The sequence below is a fragment of the Pieris rapae genome, chromosome 23, assembly GCF_905147795.1.
Source record: "Pieris rapae chromosome 23, ilPieRapa1.1, whole genome shotgun sequence".
In the NCBI taxonomy this organism is placed as follows: Eukaryota; Metazoa; Arthropoda; class Insecta; order Lepidoptera; family Pieridae; genus Pieris; species Pieris rapae.
Window position 1 is genome coordinate 2918502 of NC_059531.1, and position 18416 is coordinate 2936917.

Consider the following 18416-nt stretch of genomic DNA (forward strand, 5'->3'; position numbering starts at 1 on the left):
ATGATTTACTTTTTTAAAAGAGTACCGAGTATTTTTTACGTCGGCTTTTTCTCTCGGCCTACACCCTCTGTTTTCTTTGCCGATGTCCCTACCATCATACTAATCATGCCTACAGGTTCAAATTTAATGACGTGGAATAAGTGATACCTTGATTATGTTTTTTTATTTTATTTTACGTTCATTATTTTAAAAGGCTTTATTCTTTTGATGCGTTATTTGAAATGAACTCAAAACTCATCATATAAAACACCTATTCAACCATTTTGTTCAAATGCAAAGGAACAAACTCAATTCACTCGACTCTGTTAATAATAAAAAGGTTTTATATAGAAGTGTAAATAAAATATAATGTTTCATAAACTGAAGAGGTTTCAATGGTTCATGGGAGATATTTAAATATTCATTTTTTAAATTCAAATTCGTGAGTCATCAGGAAATCATTTAATTAATTAAAAGTAATAATAATTAAGCCTCACTTATCCCTTTTAAAAAATAACAAAATACAAAATATACACACATAAAATATCCTTCTTTCCAAGATCTTATTATAATATATAATCGGCCTATAATCTTATTGAGTTTAGGCCTCCTCCAATTGGCTCCCTTTGTTTGAGCTTTTTCCTCCCAACCCTCAAGCTCGTCAATTTATATTAAAATAATATAAATATTAAATAAAATAATTTATAACATATAGGAATAGAGATCTAAGAAACAGGTGTAATGTACCACTGTAAATGTACACCATGTAAGAGCAGCTATAATCGTACCACTGGAAAATCATTATTTTTATTTATTTATAGCTTATCTGAAGTAAAAAAGACAATATACAAAGCTAAAAAAGATTACATTGATAAACAAAATATATCAGAAAACATAAGTACACTAATAGATAAAAATGAAAACTGAAATTAAACCTTAAACAAAAGATAAATTAATATGTTAAGGGCCTGTTTTACAATGTCCTGATAAGTTCCAAATAAGCTATTTGTTACTTATTGGTATGATAAATAGTATTTTTGCGTTTCACGACTGTCAGATAGCGCTATACGTCATGAAATTCGAAGTATCTTATATGGAACTTTTATCTTTCGAATAATATATGTGTTGCATAGCTATTTGGCACTTTATCCATACATTGTGAAACAGGCCCTAAATTGTTACTACTGATAATAAAGTCAGTCTTCCCGCTCCCTAAAATATTTCCACACATCCTCTTTAGGAAGCCTTCTTTGTTGGAGTGTGGTGCGCAAGTAACTATTTACTCTTTTAGCTGCTGAAATAGCAGCTGCAGTTGGTGACACTCTATGCTCAATAGCCTAATAATCGGTGATAATGTAACATTCAAATGGTGAAAGAATTTTTAAAATCGGTCCAGTTTTGAGCCAATTCGCTACAAACATACTTATGTACACAAATCTTTCCTCTTTATAATATTAGTATGGATAAAGATTTATTTACAACTTCACATCGATAAAAAATATATTAAATTAAGCCACGCTATGTGTGTGTGCTATAATTATCAATGGATGATATTTAAATTGTCATATAGATGACAATTTAAAAGCAAAAGCAACGAAAATGTTGACATTTGATGAGAAAGTAGGTATAATATAATATGGGATATTTAGGCAATTCATTTGTATTCTGTGGTCACATTATGTGGACTCGAAAAGTATACACAGATTATAAATCTCAATCTTCACGAATTTGCGTAATAATAGATTAATAGCATTTTAATACTTTAATTGTAGTGTTATTTGTCGTTTGTAAGAATATGTATTTATGATTATTAGAAAGAAAAAAACAAACTACAACTTTATTTTATTCACAGGTTGGTGTAACTGTCACAGCTCCATCGCGACGTCTGGTGACATCTAGAGTTTTGGATGTCGCAGAAAGACCTGGGGTTTTCAGAATCGAGTTTACACCAGATGAAGTTGGAACGCACCTAATTGATGTGAGTTTAAATTCCAATGTTTTATCTTATATCTTTAAACGAGCAATTCTTGTATATATATAATGTAATTGGAATCTCGGAATCGGCTCCAACGATTTTAATAAAATTTAGTATACGGGGGGTTTTGGCTATAAATTGATCTAGCTAGGAATCATTTCTAGAAAATTTCATTTTATTCGTGTTCTATCACACTCATGACTTTTTCTTTAAACTAATAACTTAAAAAAACCAGTTCAATTTTTTTTTATTATTCTGTCGGTAAGATCGAAAAATATTATTCATATTTCATCATTTTATTAGTATTTAATTCGTACTTAAATATAATTTACAAAAAACACGATTTATAAAAATAAAAAAAAACCGGTCATCCAGGTCCTTTATATTAAATCCCATTTATTCAAAACAAATAACATAATACATAAAAATATAGCTAATAACTAACCTTACAATTTAATAATTAAAAAATATTATTAAAAGGAGTCCCTTTAGGCAAGGTTATATTATATTTATATTTCGAATCGAGAGATGTTTAAAATAGCGCCAATTTTTAAAGGCGCCTTGTCGGAGGAGTCTTATCTGACAATTGACTGACACAAATTCCTTTAATGAATCGAGTTCAAAGTGCACTATAAAGGATTTTTGTCGTTTCTATTTATTGGTTTTGCATTAACAAGAGAATTAATTTGTGTAGGGGGTATGAAGACTTTTTATTTTTCATATAAATAAAAATAATAAATCACTGGCGCTACAACAACCTCTTTAGGTCCTGGCCTCAGATATCTGAATCTGTTTAATGATCATTTTTAAAATCTAATAGGCAAGTAGGTGATCAGCCTCCAGTGCCTGACACACGTCGTCGACCTTTTGGGTCAAAGACATGTCGGTTTCCTCACTATGTTTACCTTCACCGTTGAAGCAAATGTTAAATGCGCACATAGAAAGAAAGTCCATTGATGCACAGCCCGAGATCGAACCTACGACCTCAGGTATGAGAGTCGCACGCTGAAGCCACTAGGCCAACACTGCTCAAAAATGCTTTTCATCTTAAATGCTAAACAATTAAATAAACATATTTTTTTATTACTAATTAAAATTAAAACATTTACATCTCATCTCTTTCGTCTCTGTGTCCCCAAATCTGTGGCGTAATAGATTATATTATCTATTGGAACTCGATAATTTGACATATCAATCATCCACAACGATCCACAGACGAAGGAGCGTGAAAGTAAAAAGTTTTGTCAAATCGACAAACCTCTTTGGTTTTCTGAAGTCGTTAATATAATTTGTCATGGTATTTGATTTATCTGTGCTTAATAAAATTCTATACACCGCAATTTGAATTAGATACATATTTTATATAGTTCGATTTTTTTTATACATTAAAAAAAATCTATTAAAGTATGATAATATGTACGATACAGATAATTATCTTTTCATATCCTGATCTTCTAGTTATCTCTAATTCTTGTATCTCCTCTTCTTTTATTTTACATCGCTATTTAGTTCATGAATCCTTAAAATTAGCTTTTTAGTTTTTTTAACTTCTGGTTTGCACTTCTTGCACTCATCATTTTTTATTTTCTTACTAGGGTTGCCCGGAAGAGATCGCTTGATAACGATAGGCTAACGTAACTAAAATTATCGGGATTTATGTGTAATTGTTTATGTATCCTTTTTTTAGTTTAGTTTTCATTGTTCCTATTTAAATTTGTCTTAAAAACATAATAATATGTACTTTTGCACTTCATGCTTACCTTATCTAATCTAATACATTTTTTTTCACAATATTTGCCTTTATGGTTGGATTGTCTAGGCAAAAAATGCGATTCCCTGCTTTTCATTATGTTTAATTTTTATTACGTTAATGAAACGACATGTTAAATACCTATACTTATTAAAGTCGACAAAAACTAGTAAATAATCGATAACATTGAACAATAGTAGTGTTGGCTTCTTTTATTTTGGTTTCTTTTGATAATAAGGCATAAAATTAACCTCTTTGTTAACGGCAATTAATTTCAATTCATTTTCCCTTTGACATGAAAGGGTTTTTTTTTTTGAAGTTATACTTCTTTAGGCGCGATGGAGTAAAATAATGAAAGTGAATTTTTACGATGCGCGCGCATACCAACACCTAAATTCGACTTCGTAAAGTTAGGTCTACGTGGCATGGAAATCGATAACTATGTTCAAGTTGTACATTCTAGTATTTTTATATTTAGAACACGTGTTTCGTAACAGTACAATTAAACAGTGTCAATAAATAAATATTATTTGTTAAAGGTGTTTTTAAATCAATCATATATGTCGGTGATAATATTTACTACTTAATAATTTATTTATTTAAATAAAATCTTTTTGATTAAGTTTAATATTTATCGGTAATCGTTACTGCATTTTAGTTATTTTTTTTCCATACGCCAAAGAAGTATAATTTCTAAAGCGTGTAACATAAATAGTGTATTATCTTAGAAAAATTCATAAACGCTGTACGATATACTGTATATATGTACTGAGATGTCTAGTGTTTGTATGTATAATCTGTTAGTATATTCTATGGTTCCATTTCCGTTTAATATAACGACTAAGAAGTTACTGTCACCGGGAAAGTTCGATAATTGTTTGCAAGCATATTATTCCAATTACAGTTTTGGCGCCATTTGTAAGTTTAGTTTGCGCTATGACAAAAACAAGGCGATATTAATTGGGAGTTTAGTTATATATATACGAATAAAATATTATCATTTTAGGTATCAATTGGTGATGAAAAACTAGCCGCCGGTCCACTGATTGCCAAAGTATATGACGCCAGCCTCATCAAAGTGACCGACGTGGGAAACGCACTCGTTGGACAACAAAGCCAATTTAGAGGTGACCTTATTTAAAACAATACACAAATTCATCATTTAAATGCTATTAATTATCTAATATATTAAGTGCAAATTCGCGAGCTTACAGAATATAGACTGACAGATATTTATAATCTGTTAATATTTTTCGCGTCCATAGATAAATTTATAAGTTTATGATTTCAACTTATGTATCATGTAGTTGTGTTTATTAGGTAAAAACTTAAAAGTGTAGCTCAAGTAATGGCAGTTAATTAAATTTTACTTTGACTTTTTATAGTCGATGCAAGCGCTGCGGGTGAAGGGCAATTAGAAATTTCAATCAACGAAGGGGAAGTCCCTAATCATGTACAAGTAAGTTTATTGACATAATGTAAATTGGATATTAGCTTTAAGCTTAATAAAAAATCTTTTTAAATAATTTAAATTTGATGTAACTGGAAAATAAACTTCTATGAGACGGTTTATGTTCCAAGTTCTTATTTAGAAAAATTATTCATTAATTTCTTTATTTCGATTTTACATACATGTTTAATTCATTAGTATCGACATCGCAAACGCTATTTGCTTTTCAATTTACATTCTCAATTTAAATTAATATCAACTTTTCACAACTGACTTTAAATGTGTATATTATATTCGCCAATGTTAATTAAAATAGACAGTGAAGGTTCATGACGGATATTTAATTTAATGCGAAGGTTAGATTATTATAATTATTTCTAGGTGGTGGGTGGAGGTCGTTGCCTTGTTTTTTGGAGGCCTGAAACACCGACGCCTCATCGTGTTGACATTAAATTTAATGGAGAGCCTGTGCCCTCCTCGCCTTTTGTATTCCACGTGGCACCTGCGCAAAGAGTCACTATTGATACAACGCAAATAGGTTAGTGCTGTCTAATTAAGTACTCAAAACGATATCGTACAATAAAACATATATAATCCCTAGGATTGCATTAATAATAAAATGATTTTTACATTGTTAGCTGCTAATGGATATCTAATGGTATGTAGCTTAAATGTAATGTGGATAGGTAGACGATTCTAAAATGTTTAACACAAATAATGTATTTTCAATCTTATTTACTAAATTTTAAGTTACAGTTCAATAGAAGTCATGACTTTGACAATTGTATACCTAATCTGTACAATTGACAAATGACAGTTCGATTTCTTATAAAAGTAAATATGTATTGTCAAATCTCAATTTAATGAGTGTAAACAAAAACAAAACTATGAAAACAAACTTCCAAGTTCCAACGCACCAAATTCCAAGTTGGAAATAAAAAAGTTAAAATGTACTTAACAACATTGGCTATTTTTTTTTAAATATTATTTTTATAGTTACTATTAACAGGGAATTATTTCTTCTTCAGAACTTATACCTGTTGGAGAACTGGTATCATGTTCAGTACGCGTGGAAGGCTCTGGAGGTGGAGAATTAAATGTTACGGTCAAAGGGCCAAGAGGCGAAGTCCCCGTTCGTCTTACTGGAGATGTAGTCTCTGGTCTGGTGGCTAGTTTTACCGCCAAAAACGTCGGACCACATACGCTTACTGCGCATTATAACAATCAAGCAGTTCCTGTAAGTTATTAAGTTATATTTAATAGCCTGTTGTTAAAGTTCCTCAGAACACATGTTTGACTTAATAAGCAAGAACTAGTTACAGCTTTGCGAGATCTTGGCCAAAATAATCTATTTGTTAATAGCTTAAATGGATAGAGCTAGTTTAAAATGAAAAAAATACTATATACTTATTAATATTTAGTTTATTTTATTAGTATAACTCAAGAAATTTAATTAACTTCAGACTAAACAAGTTAAATAAACTTGTTTTTATTTCAGGGCACCCCATTTATATGTAAAGCATATGATAGCAAACTAGTAAGTGTGACAGGAGGAACATTAGCCCGTATGGGTGTGCCTGTACAGTTAGCAGTAGATGCAGCCCAGGCTGGGGAAGGAAACCTAGAAATTACTGTAGCTGCTAGAGGCCTTAACATTCCAACTCAGGTGCATCCACAGGTATGTTGAATTGATATATCTTGCTATGTATGTAATAAAATTGTTTTGAAAAGATTGAGCCTGTAATCAAGTTCTAAATAAACATTTTAAATAAGCCATTAGACCTTAGAAATACTAATAACAAAGATTTGCAGTTTTAAAAGCATTTTTTTACATAATTTATGAATAATTAGAATTGATAACTTCTGTCACTCTCTCAGAATTTAATAATGGGATTTAAAGTTTGGTGATTTTAACACTTTTTTAAAGTGAAATTATTATTTTAAGTGAAAATATACATTTTGGGGCTAGTTCTTTAAAACTTAAGTTCACTCAACATAACACTAATTCCCTAAAGAACTATCTCCCAAACCGGCTAGTGGCTGATTGGTATTGGCTTCCGGAAAGTGTATTCAGTGCAGCATCTTGAACTCTTTTTAAAATCAATTGGATATTTTCTAGGAGTATTAGCTGCTATTGTGTTTATACACATAATAATAATAATAATGTTTTTTTCACAGGGTAATGCCAGATTTACTGTCTCTTTTACGCCTACTGAAGCATGTGAACATGTTGTCAATGTGTCATTTAATAAAGTAAGTAACATACATAACATACGTACAGTCAAAATCTATTAGAACAAAATCAAAGGGACTACTCATAGTTTATCTAAGTCTTCATTTTAACACACTATATATATAATAATGTATTACACTATATGGATAAGGCGGTGGCCTTAGACAAGTTGCTTTTCATTAAATTATGTTAAATTTTTTTTATGTAATGCAACAAAGTGTTAATAAATAAATAAAATAAAATATATAGCAATCCTATCGTGATATATTGTTTTGATATAAAGATTATGGCAATTAAAAATCATTGGTATTTTTAATTGAACATTGGTATTTGTATGACTATTAAAGTGAAAATAAATTGTTAGTATAATAATTTTTATTTATTTATTTATAAGAAGATTTACAGCACAATACAAAAATAAATGAATATATACATAACAACATGGGCCAATGAAAAATCTTCACAAATAGTTCATTTTATATAAATATATATAACAAGAAGGTACCTAGACATATCAAAAAAAATTTAGTGTTAAACAAAACAATAACAATAAACAGAAAAACAGAATTTAATTTGTTGACAATGAAAATGAAAATGAAGTCAATACATTTCATTCATCCTGGTTAAAATAATTTTGTATCAGAGCTCTCCTTGCTGCCTCCACACTATATAATAAATTGTATAATATTTTATTTTTAGATGAGAGTGCCAGGTTGTCCTCTAGTCATTGATGTGTCTGAAGGTGGTGTGAGTGGTGCCAGAGTGACGATACCAGGTCCAGTGCCCCTTCATCAGCCAACATTCCTTACCTTACATCATTCCACCGCTACTTTAGAACAAATTGAAGTCAATGTTGAAGGTAAGTTTTAATATAACATTGTTGGTTGTAGGTTAGTTGGGGCCGTTCAAGTATTAAGTACTATAGGGGGGAGGGGGGCTTTTTAATATCTTATTTGGTGAATACGTCAACAGTTTTTTTTTTTTTTTTGAAAACTAAAAGCATTTTGCAAGTTAGCAGTGTTGGCCTAGTGACTTCAGCGTGCGACTCTCATACCTGAGGTCGTAGGTTCGATGCCCGGCTGTGCACCAAAGGACTTTCTTTCTATGTGCGCATTTAACACTTGCTCGAACTGTGAAGGAAAACATCGTGACGAAACCGACATGTCTTAGACCCAAAAAATCGACGACCTGTGTCAGGCACTAAAGGCTGATCACCTACTTGCCTATAAGATTTAATTTATCAAGAAACAGATTCAGAAATCTGAGGCCAAGACCTAAAGAGGTTGTAGCGCCACTGGATTTAAAAGCATTTTTGAGAGCTTTGATAACTTTTGCTAACAAAAGGAAGAAAGGGGGGTAAATTGCAGTAAATTACTTACGTACTTGAACGGCCTTATATAAAAAAATAATTTTCACACTATGAATATAAAGTAGGTTTTCAATAATAACTTCTTTATTCAGTACTCAGAAGAGTTGTTCAGTATAATGCCTGCTAGCCCTATACTTATCGCAAATCGTACTACTTTTATATGCATTTGTCGCGCTCCTAAACAAGACTGCTATGGTTACATAATACAAACCACTGCGATTTTCTAATACTGACATATATTATTTTGTAAAAAAAATGTAAAAAAATATTTATTTTTTTAATAAAACGGTGTTTTACGTATAAACCCAATTGAACCTTGTTAGAAGCATTGCGTATTTCATTACAGGCTGGAAATGAAAAAAAAAATCACATTAAGGGGGCTAGAGGGAACGATTTAGCTTTGCTACTAACACTACGATTCTCATAATACTAATTTAGGTTAAGAATTGATCACTGCTACCGATGACATGCAAATAGAATTCTTAATCGAAATAAGATACGGGCAAAACTATCAAAAATTACTAAAAGCTTAATCATGGTAAACATTTGTTTAGCAAACGTTGATGATCGGAATGTTACTGGAAACTGTTTGAACCACACACTGTGGTTGACGCCCAAACCCAATAAGCTATTTTTATCCATTCTTGACCATTAAAGATCGACATTTTTCTAGTAATGGCTAGTCGATAGAAGCTATCCATGGTAGGTCGGATCGGTGTATGTGTGTACCTTTGTATGAAAATGACAGTTCAACGGAATCCAATCTTAAGATTTTAACTTTAAAATAATTTAAAAGCTATTTGATATGTTTCAAACATAGACTAGCATATTTATATATTATTTATACTGTTTCATTTACTTTATTTAATTAATATTTATCAAATATGAGTGTAAAGAGCGAAGAGATTGCATTCAATCCATCGCCAAAAATACATTGTCTTCGTAGGGTTTGGGATAGATAGTAGATCGATCGACTGTCATCACAGATTGTTTTTAATCTTCGATTGTGGATTAATTATTGGGTTCGAGCTAAATGTTGCCAGAGGTAGTAGTGTTGTGATGTGTTCTGATGTTTAGGATGGTTTTGATTGGAACAGTTCTATTAATTGCATTATTTAAACATTGCTCCACACTGCTATGCTTGTAGACGGTTGCAAACTTGTCAACAATTGTTGATAAATAGTTCTTGCTGATCGTCGGGCGAGAACTCATCAACTTTTCGTTAGCAACTATGAGGCAGTGTTGCCAGCTACTCCGTAACAAATTGATTCAATATTTTTTGCTTAACAAATTTTTATCATGGATTTTGGCTTAAATTTTGAAACGTGTATGATTTAATTTGAATTTTTTTATGAAAACCCTTTTACATGCTAAAGTAATGTCAAAAATAGAAATGATGTCTTTTTGAATGAATTTCTTGTATTGATTCATAAATTAACTATCTATTCCTTTTCTCGTTTCTTGGTCGAATTTGTAACTGTTAAATATTTTTTGTATTGGTATTTAACGTGTTCATATTGCCTTAGAATTGTTTTAGTAAATCTATTAAAAAGTATTCAGAAGTCATCTGTTGGAAGCGGTCTTTAGATACAAATATATCATGTGCTCATCTGCTTCGCCCTAACTTGCTCATTTAGATCTGATGTACAATTCTCTAAAAATCTAACTGTAAACATTGGTGCTAATCCTTTTAAGTAAGAAAATATTCATAAAAATGTAAGAAAATTTAAAGAATTCTGGCACAATATTTTTTATTTTTATTTATTCACACTTCGTTGCAAAGAAACACAAATAACACAATACATAAAAATTACAAGGGATGCAACGGGCGGCCTCATCGCTAACAAGCGATCTCTTCCAGGCAACCCTAGTAAGAAAATATAAAAAATAAATAAAAATGATGAGTGCAAGAAGTGCATAACTGGAAGTTATAAAAAAAATATTTATATTAATTAGAACCTTAATCTAGAGAAAATAAAAAACAAAACAGAATATTAATAACTAATTAAAACTAAAAAGCTAATCTTAAGGATTTAAGAATAGCAAATAGCGATGTAATATCAATAATGTTATACGACTAATGTTATATCAAAAATAAATATATAATCAAACTTTAGCTACTGATGTCACTGAAAAATGCCAAAATTTCAGAAAGTATTAGCACCAATTAAAATGCATGGGGAGCTTATAATGGAAACGTCAGAGTACATCGGATATGATTAGATGGGGATACAGTTAGGGCAAGTTAGGGCGTAGCGGTGAGCTGAGAAATGATGGGGCGTAGGTCCAAATGGGGCTTCGGTCCCCGCTGCGGTGTCAGCGGTTGGTGCTGGCACCTTTCGAGCGGAATTCGTGCCGAGAGCTGTTGGCGAACATCGCTTAAATGTCCTTGTCGATTCTCAACCGATACCTGCCAGCCCGTTCCACCTGAAGGTATGGTTATGCCACCGTAAGATTGTAAACATCGTTATATTACAATCTATCCAGTAAGATTGTAAATTGCAATCATTATGATACGGTTCACAATCTATCGATAGTTTACAATCTTACTAGATAGATTGTAATATAACGATGTTTACAATCTTACGGTGACAGTTATATTAGATTTTTTAATAATATTTGCAGTTATTTAACTTCTTCTATACAAAGATTTCCCTCGGGAGTTGGGTGCGGTATTGAGAGCTACTCGATTGTGAAAAGTTGCATGTATCTGCTCTGTGTGCCTTCTTAAGTTCTCGTCATTTTCACTATATATATGTCGCAGTAAAGTAGTCAAATCAGAGGGTTAATTGAATCTCTAGACAGTTAATTGAAGATCGATTTTCAATCAAGTTGCTCAATTAATTACAACATTGATTGATTACATTCAACTCCAATAACTGCCTTTTTAATTTCATAACATTAAAGAAATTTGTTAAAAGATAATTGCAGTGTTGGCCTAGTGGCTTCAGCGTGCGACTCGACCAATGGAGTTTCTTTCTATGTGCGCATTTAACATTTGCTCGAACGGTGAAGGAAAACATCATGAGGAAACCGACATGTCTTAGACCCAAAAAGTCGACGGCGTGTGTCAGGCACTGGAGGCTGATCACCTTGCCTATTAGATTTAAATATGATCATGAAACAGATTCAGAAATCTGAGGCCAAGACAGACTAAAGAGGTTGTAGCGCCATTGATTTATTTATTTTATTGCAGGTGTATGATGTCACGGCCATACGGGTCAAGGATGTTGCTCATGGTACTGTGGGGAAACCTGTCACATTTTTAGGTTTGTATGTCATTACTTTCATTGTCCAATAACCGCCCATGGACACTACCAGGAGGCGTAATTTCAACGTTCGTAATTTTGTTACAGTGAGTCAAGTTTATTGCTGGCATTGTTTTTTTATAGAACAGGGGGGCTAACGGGCTAATCTAATTTTAAGTGATACCGCCGCCCACTCAATGCGAGTAATTTCCTATAATTATTTAGTCGTCTCATTTAGTATGAATAAAAATTAATTTATAATACCTTTAAGTGATTAAATGGAGTTCTCCATTACATATTTGTTCTATTTTTTTTTAAATCCTATATACTGTGTTTTGTAAAATTTAAGTGTGCGGTCGTACATGTGTGTGTGCGTATACGAGCGTATGCGTACGCGTATACACTCAGTATTATACGTCATTTTAATAAATACAATTTGGTTTATGTGTTTGGTTAACAAGTCTAGTCCAATCGAAATCGCTCGTCTCCTTCACATTTTCAAAGATTTAAAGAAAAACACTTTTTTTACGGATTATGGTTATGTATTTTATGTATTATTGTATTTAAACTTATAATTATTTAGACATAATTTTAAATTTAAACCGACGTTTCGCGTGCTTTACAGCGTGCGTGGTCACGGTGACTGAAGACAAAGGTGTTAAATGTCAAAAAGTATCACAACTGTAGAAAATGTTGTGTTATCTGTATTTATTTCCCCGGAGTTGGTATCGACTAAAAGATGTAGGGTTTTTGCAGAAATTGCTCACGGTGTCCTCCATTTTCGCGGATTGTTTATTTTGAGATTTTAATTTGGATATTATTGGATCCCAGGTGTTTGATAATGTTCGTAAAAAAGTGTTTTTCTTTAAATGTGTAAAAGTTATGTTAATAAAAGACAATACTATTTTCAAAGATTTTAATTTCCAGTTGAAACAATGGCCGCTGGGCCGGGAAATCTGGAAGTCACCGTCAACGGTGGTAGGGTACCAACTGCTGCTGCAGCTCAAGGTGCCCACACATACGCCATCAGCTTCACCCCAAGGGATCCGAGGCCACACACTGTAGAGTTGAGATTTAATGGCGATCATGTGCCTGGTGAGAATTTGATTAGTTTGCTGCGTACTAAATATTTCAGATACATTTCATTAGTTTGCTGCGTACTAAATATTTCAGATACATTTCATTAGTTTGCTGCGTACTAAATATTTCAGATACATTTCATTAGTTTGCTGCGTACTAAATATTTCAGATACATTTCATTAGTTTGCTGTGTACTAAATATTTCAGATACATTTCATTAGTTTGCTGCGTACTAAATATTTCAGATACATTTCATTAGTTTGCTGCGTACTAAATATTTCAGATACATTTCATTAGTTTGCTGCGTACTAAATATTTCAGATACATTTCATTAGTTTGCTGCGTACTAAATATTTCAGATACATTTCATTAGTTTGCTGCGTACTAAATATTTCAGGTACATTTCATTAGTTTGCTGCGTACTAAATATTTCAGATACATTTCATTAGTTTGCTGCGTACTAAATATTTCAGATCCTTAATTTTAGTCTTAACCACGAAACTGCATAGAAAATATGTATTTAATAAAACTCACTATTGTTGTAAAACGAAACTATGTATTTAGTTATTAAATTAACCTAAACCTGTTTTTGCTTGGTTGACCGTTTCGAGTTTGTTGTGTCTACCTGCATTTTTGTTGCTGAATTTGTTTTGTGAATTTTTCTATAGGTACCTTCTGTGCGTTCTTGTTATAATTATTTAGTCTTGTAATGTTTTTCTCAGTAAGCGATTTTTTTTAATTCATATGAGAAATAAAGTTATTCTAACCGTAATTATTTTTTCGAAGTAAAACTTCTTTGGGCGCATGAGGGTTTTTTTTATGGATGAAACGCAATAATAATATTAGAGTCACGAAGATGTGCAGTGTTTTTGGTAATGAAAAGGGAGGGAGATAGAAGAGTGAGATAGAGCGAATGTCGCATCATACAGTGCCATGGAGCGAGAGGTGGGAGGGAGCTAAAGTGAGAAAGATTGAGAGAGAGAGAGTGAAAGAGATCGAGCACATATACACTCTTAGTTGATGTATTCGTTTAGTAGTTACAAAAGAACTTTAGATTGAAATTCAGTCCCATTAAACGTATATCTATTATTCATTAGCACGTATACAGTGTGAATATACAACAAATGAATGGAGTGATCATATACTGGTATCTATTGGGGCTTTTAACTTAGTGATAATTAATTTACAAAGTTTCACTTCAGACATCTGTACTTTGTAGGCCCGCACTTTTTTCGTTTAATCCCCAATGTCGACCGACTTGATTCCTTACGATAAAATATACTTTATTGAGAGTTCTGAGGAATTGTTTGGATTAAAGCCTCCTGTCTCGATTCAACACCATACTGGTCGAATCGATTCCTTAATTTAAGACTTCCAGTCATCAAGGTTATCTGTATTACCTGATGACTGGGACAGCACAGTCTAGTTCAAAAGACACTTGCTTTAGCGAACTAGCGAGCTGTGGAATAAACTCCCAGGGTTATTCCCTGAGAGATACGACCTCCAACTGTTCAAAGTGACTCCACAATGAGTGTGCTCCTCCCTTAAAGGCCGGCAACGCACTAAAATTTGGTGGATATGAATTCACTGTTCTATAAAAAATATAGATAACTAGCGGCTCCGACAGACGTTGTCCTGTCTACACGTCTTTAATTTCAAAATTTCAATTTTTAATAAGCCATTTTGATGAAAATTATTATTCAAATGTTATGACAATATCTAACGATCCAGCACATGGTCACACACGATATAACACAATGATAACAAAACTTTTTTTAAATTTCGAGACAGACTAAAATTAAAATTCGAATATTATTTAAAATTTGACACTGCGATGGTAGCGCCGTCTGTCGGATCCAATGTAAAACATTCCAAAATCAACAACTACTAATTAATTAAAAAAAAAACATTGTCCAGCGGACAAAATTGTGAATCTAAACCATTCTCGAATCTCCACGAACACACACAAAAAATTTCATCAAAATTGGTCCAGTCGTTTAGGAGGAGTTCACTCACATACACACGCACACAATAAATATATATTAAGATAGAACCAATTTAGTTGGTCGATGATTTTTTAATATAATATTTTACAGGCAGCCCATTCGTATGTCACGTATCAGCGCCGGCCCGCGTGATAGGCGCTGGTTCGGGGGAATCCCCGGACAAAGTGTCAGTGGGCGATGCGTACACTTTCAGCGTGGACTCGCCCGCCTCGCCACATGTGGAAGTACTTGGACCAGCTCGAAGACCGGTTCCAGTGCAGGTGACTCCTTTGGCTTTGATTTATATATAACTAGCTGACCCGGCTTAATGGCAATTAATAAGCATTTTTTTTTTATTGGAAAAAATACAAAAAAATTAAATACCTACATTAATCATTCATTATACGAATGGGCAATGCCACTATCATTACATTATAATTGTCAATTATTTATTTAATAGAAATTGTTTGAATATTAATTTCTTACAAATATCAAATTGTCATCTATACGTCATTACATAGCTATCATTTGCGTTTTGTTATTCCAAGTCTGATTCTTTTTTATTATACCACGTTTTATAGTGACTGACGTTTCATGTCAAGTCCCACGGGATCGCTGTCGAACGGGATAAAAAGTATCCTATGTCCGTCTCCTGGCTCTAAGCTACCTCCATTCCAATTTTCACCCAAATCTGTTCCGCCGTTCTTGAGTTATAAGTGGTGTAACTAACACGACTTTCTTTTATATATATATATAGATATAGATTAATTATAATATTAATGTTTAGTTTTCTTGGCGACAGTCTTATACAAGTTTGTGGCTCAAATTAATAATAATTCATAAATTATTTTAACGTTGAATATAAATAACTAGCAATGCCCCGCGGTTTCACACGCTTATGGTAGTGGTAGGTCTACTATAGATATATTTTTGGTATCATAAAAGTTTGACAACACGGAATATTTATTCCACATTCAAATAAAAGATGATATTAAGGGCCTGTTTCACAATGTCCGGATAAGTTCCAAATAAGCTATTTGTTACTTATTGGTAGGATAAATAGTATTTTTGCGCTATACGTCATGAAATTCGAAGTATCTTATTTGGAACTTTTATCTTTCGGATAATTTATGTGTTGCATAGCTATTTGGCACTTTATCCATACATTGTGAAACAGGCCCTAAATATATAAACTTGTATTTTAAACAATGATACTTATGAAACACAAGAGGAACGGTGGAAGGGCCCTCTCACACACAATCAACGAAACCGGATTGCGCGTAAACAATGTTTGAGTTTGGTTTTCTTAGTTTTGAAGTGAAACTTCTTTAGAATCGTTGTGATTTCAAACCGGATGCAACGAAAAAGCGACAGTAAAAAGAGACAGAAACATTAATTCATATGATTTAACGTGGGAGAAAATGAGATAGATAAACTTCATTCGAATCGTCGTGATTTCAAACCGGATGCAGCGGTAAAGAGAGACAGAAACATCAATTCATCATATGATTTAACGTGGGAGAAAATGAGATAGCAGGCATTATACAGCCTCTCTTTACTGCCGCTTTTTCATTTGATCGAATTTCAAACTTTCGATGTTTTAGTTTTTCCCAAATTAAAAATTTATATTAAACTTATAAATTAAAATTTATCATTAAAATATACTGTTTTAAAAGAACACACACATTTAGATACTGGAAAATGATTAATTTATATATGATTAATAATAAAAAAAAATGTTTTTGAAGGTTTCACTTCTACCATGTGTGAATTGCACATATGTTTTTTTTTTATTTTTAATTTATAAAGTTTGCCAACGCTCGGCACACTGATACCTTGGTAAAGACAAACGAAATACAATTTTTAATGTGACAAGCAATTAGAGGCAAACATGCATTAATAGCACATACAAATATCAATCGAAACAATTATTAAACAAAACAAACATTACAGAAATGTAACAATTACAAAAAACTAAACAAAAATCGATTTTAAAGTGTGAGAGGAGCAACTATGGATATCCAGACCTAGCTTGTTTATCAGAATGTTTAATCTGGATATCGGTGAGCTTTGACTAAAAGGCTTTTATGACTTCCTTTCAGATTATTACACACACATTCATAATCTGATTACTATATTTAATTTACAATGAATATTACATTTTAAATTCCTAAGAAAATTTACTTAGAATCTCCGTCATTAGAAAATTTTAAATACTCGAAAAATTATTGATTTGAATCCAGGAATATCACTACATCACTACATATTATAAAACAAAGTCGCTTTCTCTGTCCCTTTGTCCCTTTGTATGCTTAAATCTTTGAAACAACGGTTTTTTTTAATAGATAGAGTGAGGAAGTCAAGAGGAAGGTTTATGTGTATAATAACATCCACTAAATAGTGGAGAAGTACTGTTATTTTTGAGGTTTCTAATGTGATGTCGATTTATTTGTAAGAACTCAGTGTCTTAGAACTACCCTATACAAGACTGACGTATTCTGTTTTGGCAGCAAAATTATTTCATGTTCCGAATATGCCCATGAGTAAAATATTTGTAGATATTGATACGTTCTATAATACTGTAAATTAAAAATTATATTTAAATAATTATGAGTTTAAATACAATAATACATAACTATAATCCGTAAAAAAGTGTTTTACTTTAACTGTACAATATTTTTTTCTATCATTAATAGTTTTCACAGCGCTTGCAATTGTTATGTTTTTTTTTTTAATTGCAGGTATCGGCCGATGATACGATAGGTGAAAACGAAGCGAGTAAACGATACACCGTATCGTTTGTACCAGTCGACGTTGGGGACCATAGTATCGAAGTGAGTTTTTTTTTATAGAACAGGGGGCAAACGGGCAGGAGGCTCACCTATGTTAAGTGATACCGCCGCCCATGGACACTCTCGATGCTAGAGGGCTTGCGAGTGCGTTGCCGACGTTTTAAAAATTTGTACGCTCTTTTCTTGAAGGGCTCTAAGTTGAATTGGTTTTAAATGTCTTTTTTGAGTAAAGAAAAAATAGAATTAATTAAAGAATTTAAAGTACTAAACGTTTCTTAGTCACTATAACGACATAAAGAGTCCTTCATAAGTGCGTACACACTTGCATTCTATTATCGTACGCGCACCACGAACTCGGTCCGGTCCTTCATAAAACGTACCAATTTTAAAAAGCCGGCCACGCATTTGCATTCTGTCATTGTACATCACCGCAACCTCGAAAAACGCTTCTTCAACTGCCAATTTTTTTGTGCATCGCTTAACATCAGATGAGCTCATTTGCCCCCAAAATAGAAATAAAAAGAAGAGAACGCTATCCAAGATTTAAAAGAGAAT

The 18416-nt window shown here is 32.4% G+C and overlaps 1 protein-coding gene across 1 annotated transcript in view; it reads left to right on the top strand.

Moving 5' to 3' along the window:
- The window catches only part of LOC111000535 (filamin-A), a 126909-nt gene that overhangs the window by 83790 nt on the left and 24703 nt on the right, over positions 1–18416 (top strand). Inside the window, exons 22-34 of the mRNA XM_045633560.1 lie at positions 1832–1957; positions 4711–4831; positions 5090–5163; positions 5536–5692; positions 6183–6391; positions 6653–6832; positions 7333–7407; positions 8087–8246; positions 11041–11189; positions 11953–12025; positions 12932–13099; positions 15181–15350; positions 17811–17903. Of these exons, the coding sequence (XP_045489516.1) occupies positions 1832–1957; positions 4711–4831; positions 5090–5163; positions 5536–5692; positions 6183–6391; positions 6653–6832; positions 7333–7407; positions 8087–8246; positions 11041–11189; positions 11953–12025; positions 12932–13099; positions 15181–15350; positions 17811–17903 (1755 nt within the window). The remainder of the gene's footprint in view (positions 1–1831; positions 1958–4710; positions 4832–5089; positions 5164–5535; positions 5693–6182; positions 6392–6652; positions 6833–7332; positions 7408–8086; positions 8247–11040; positions 11190–11952; positions 12026–12931; positions 13100–15180; positions 15351–17810; positions 17904–18416) is intronic.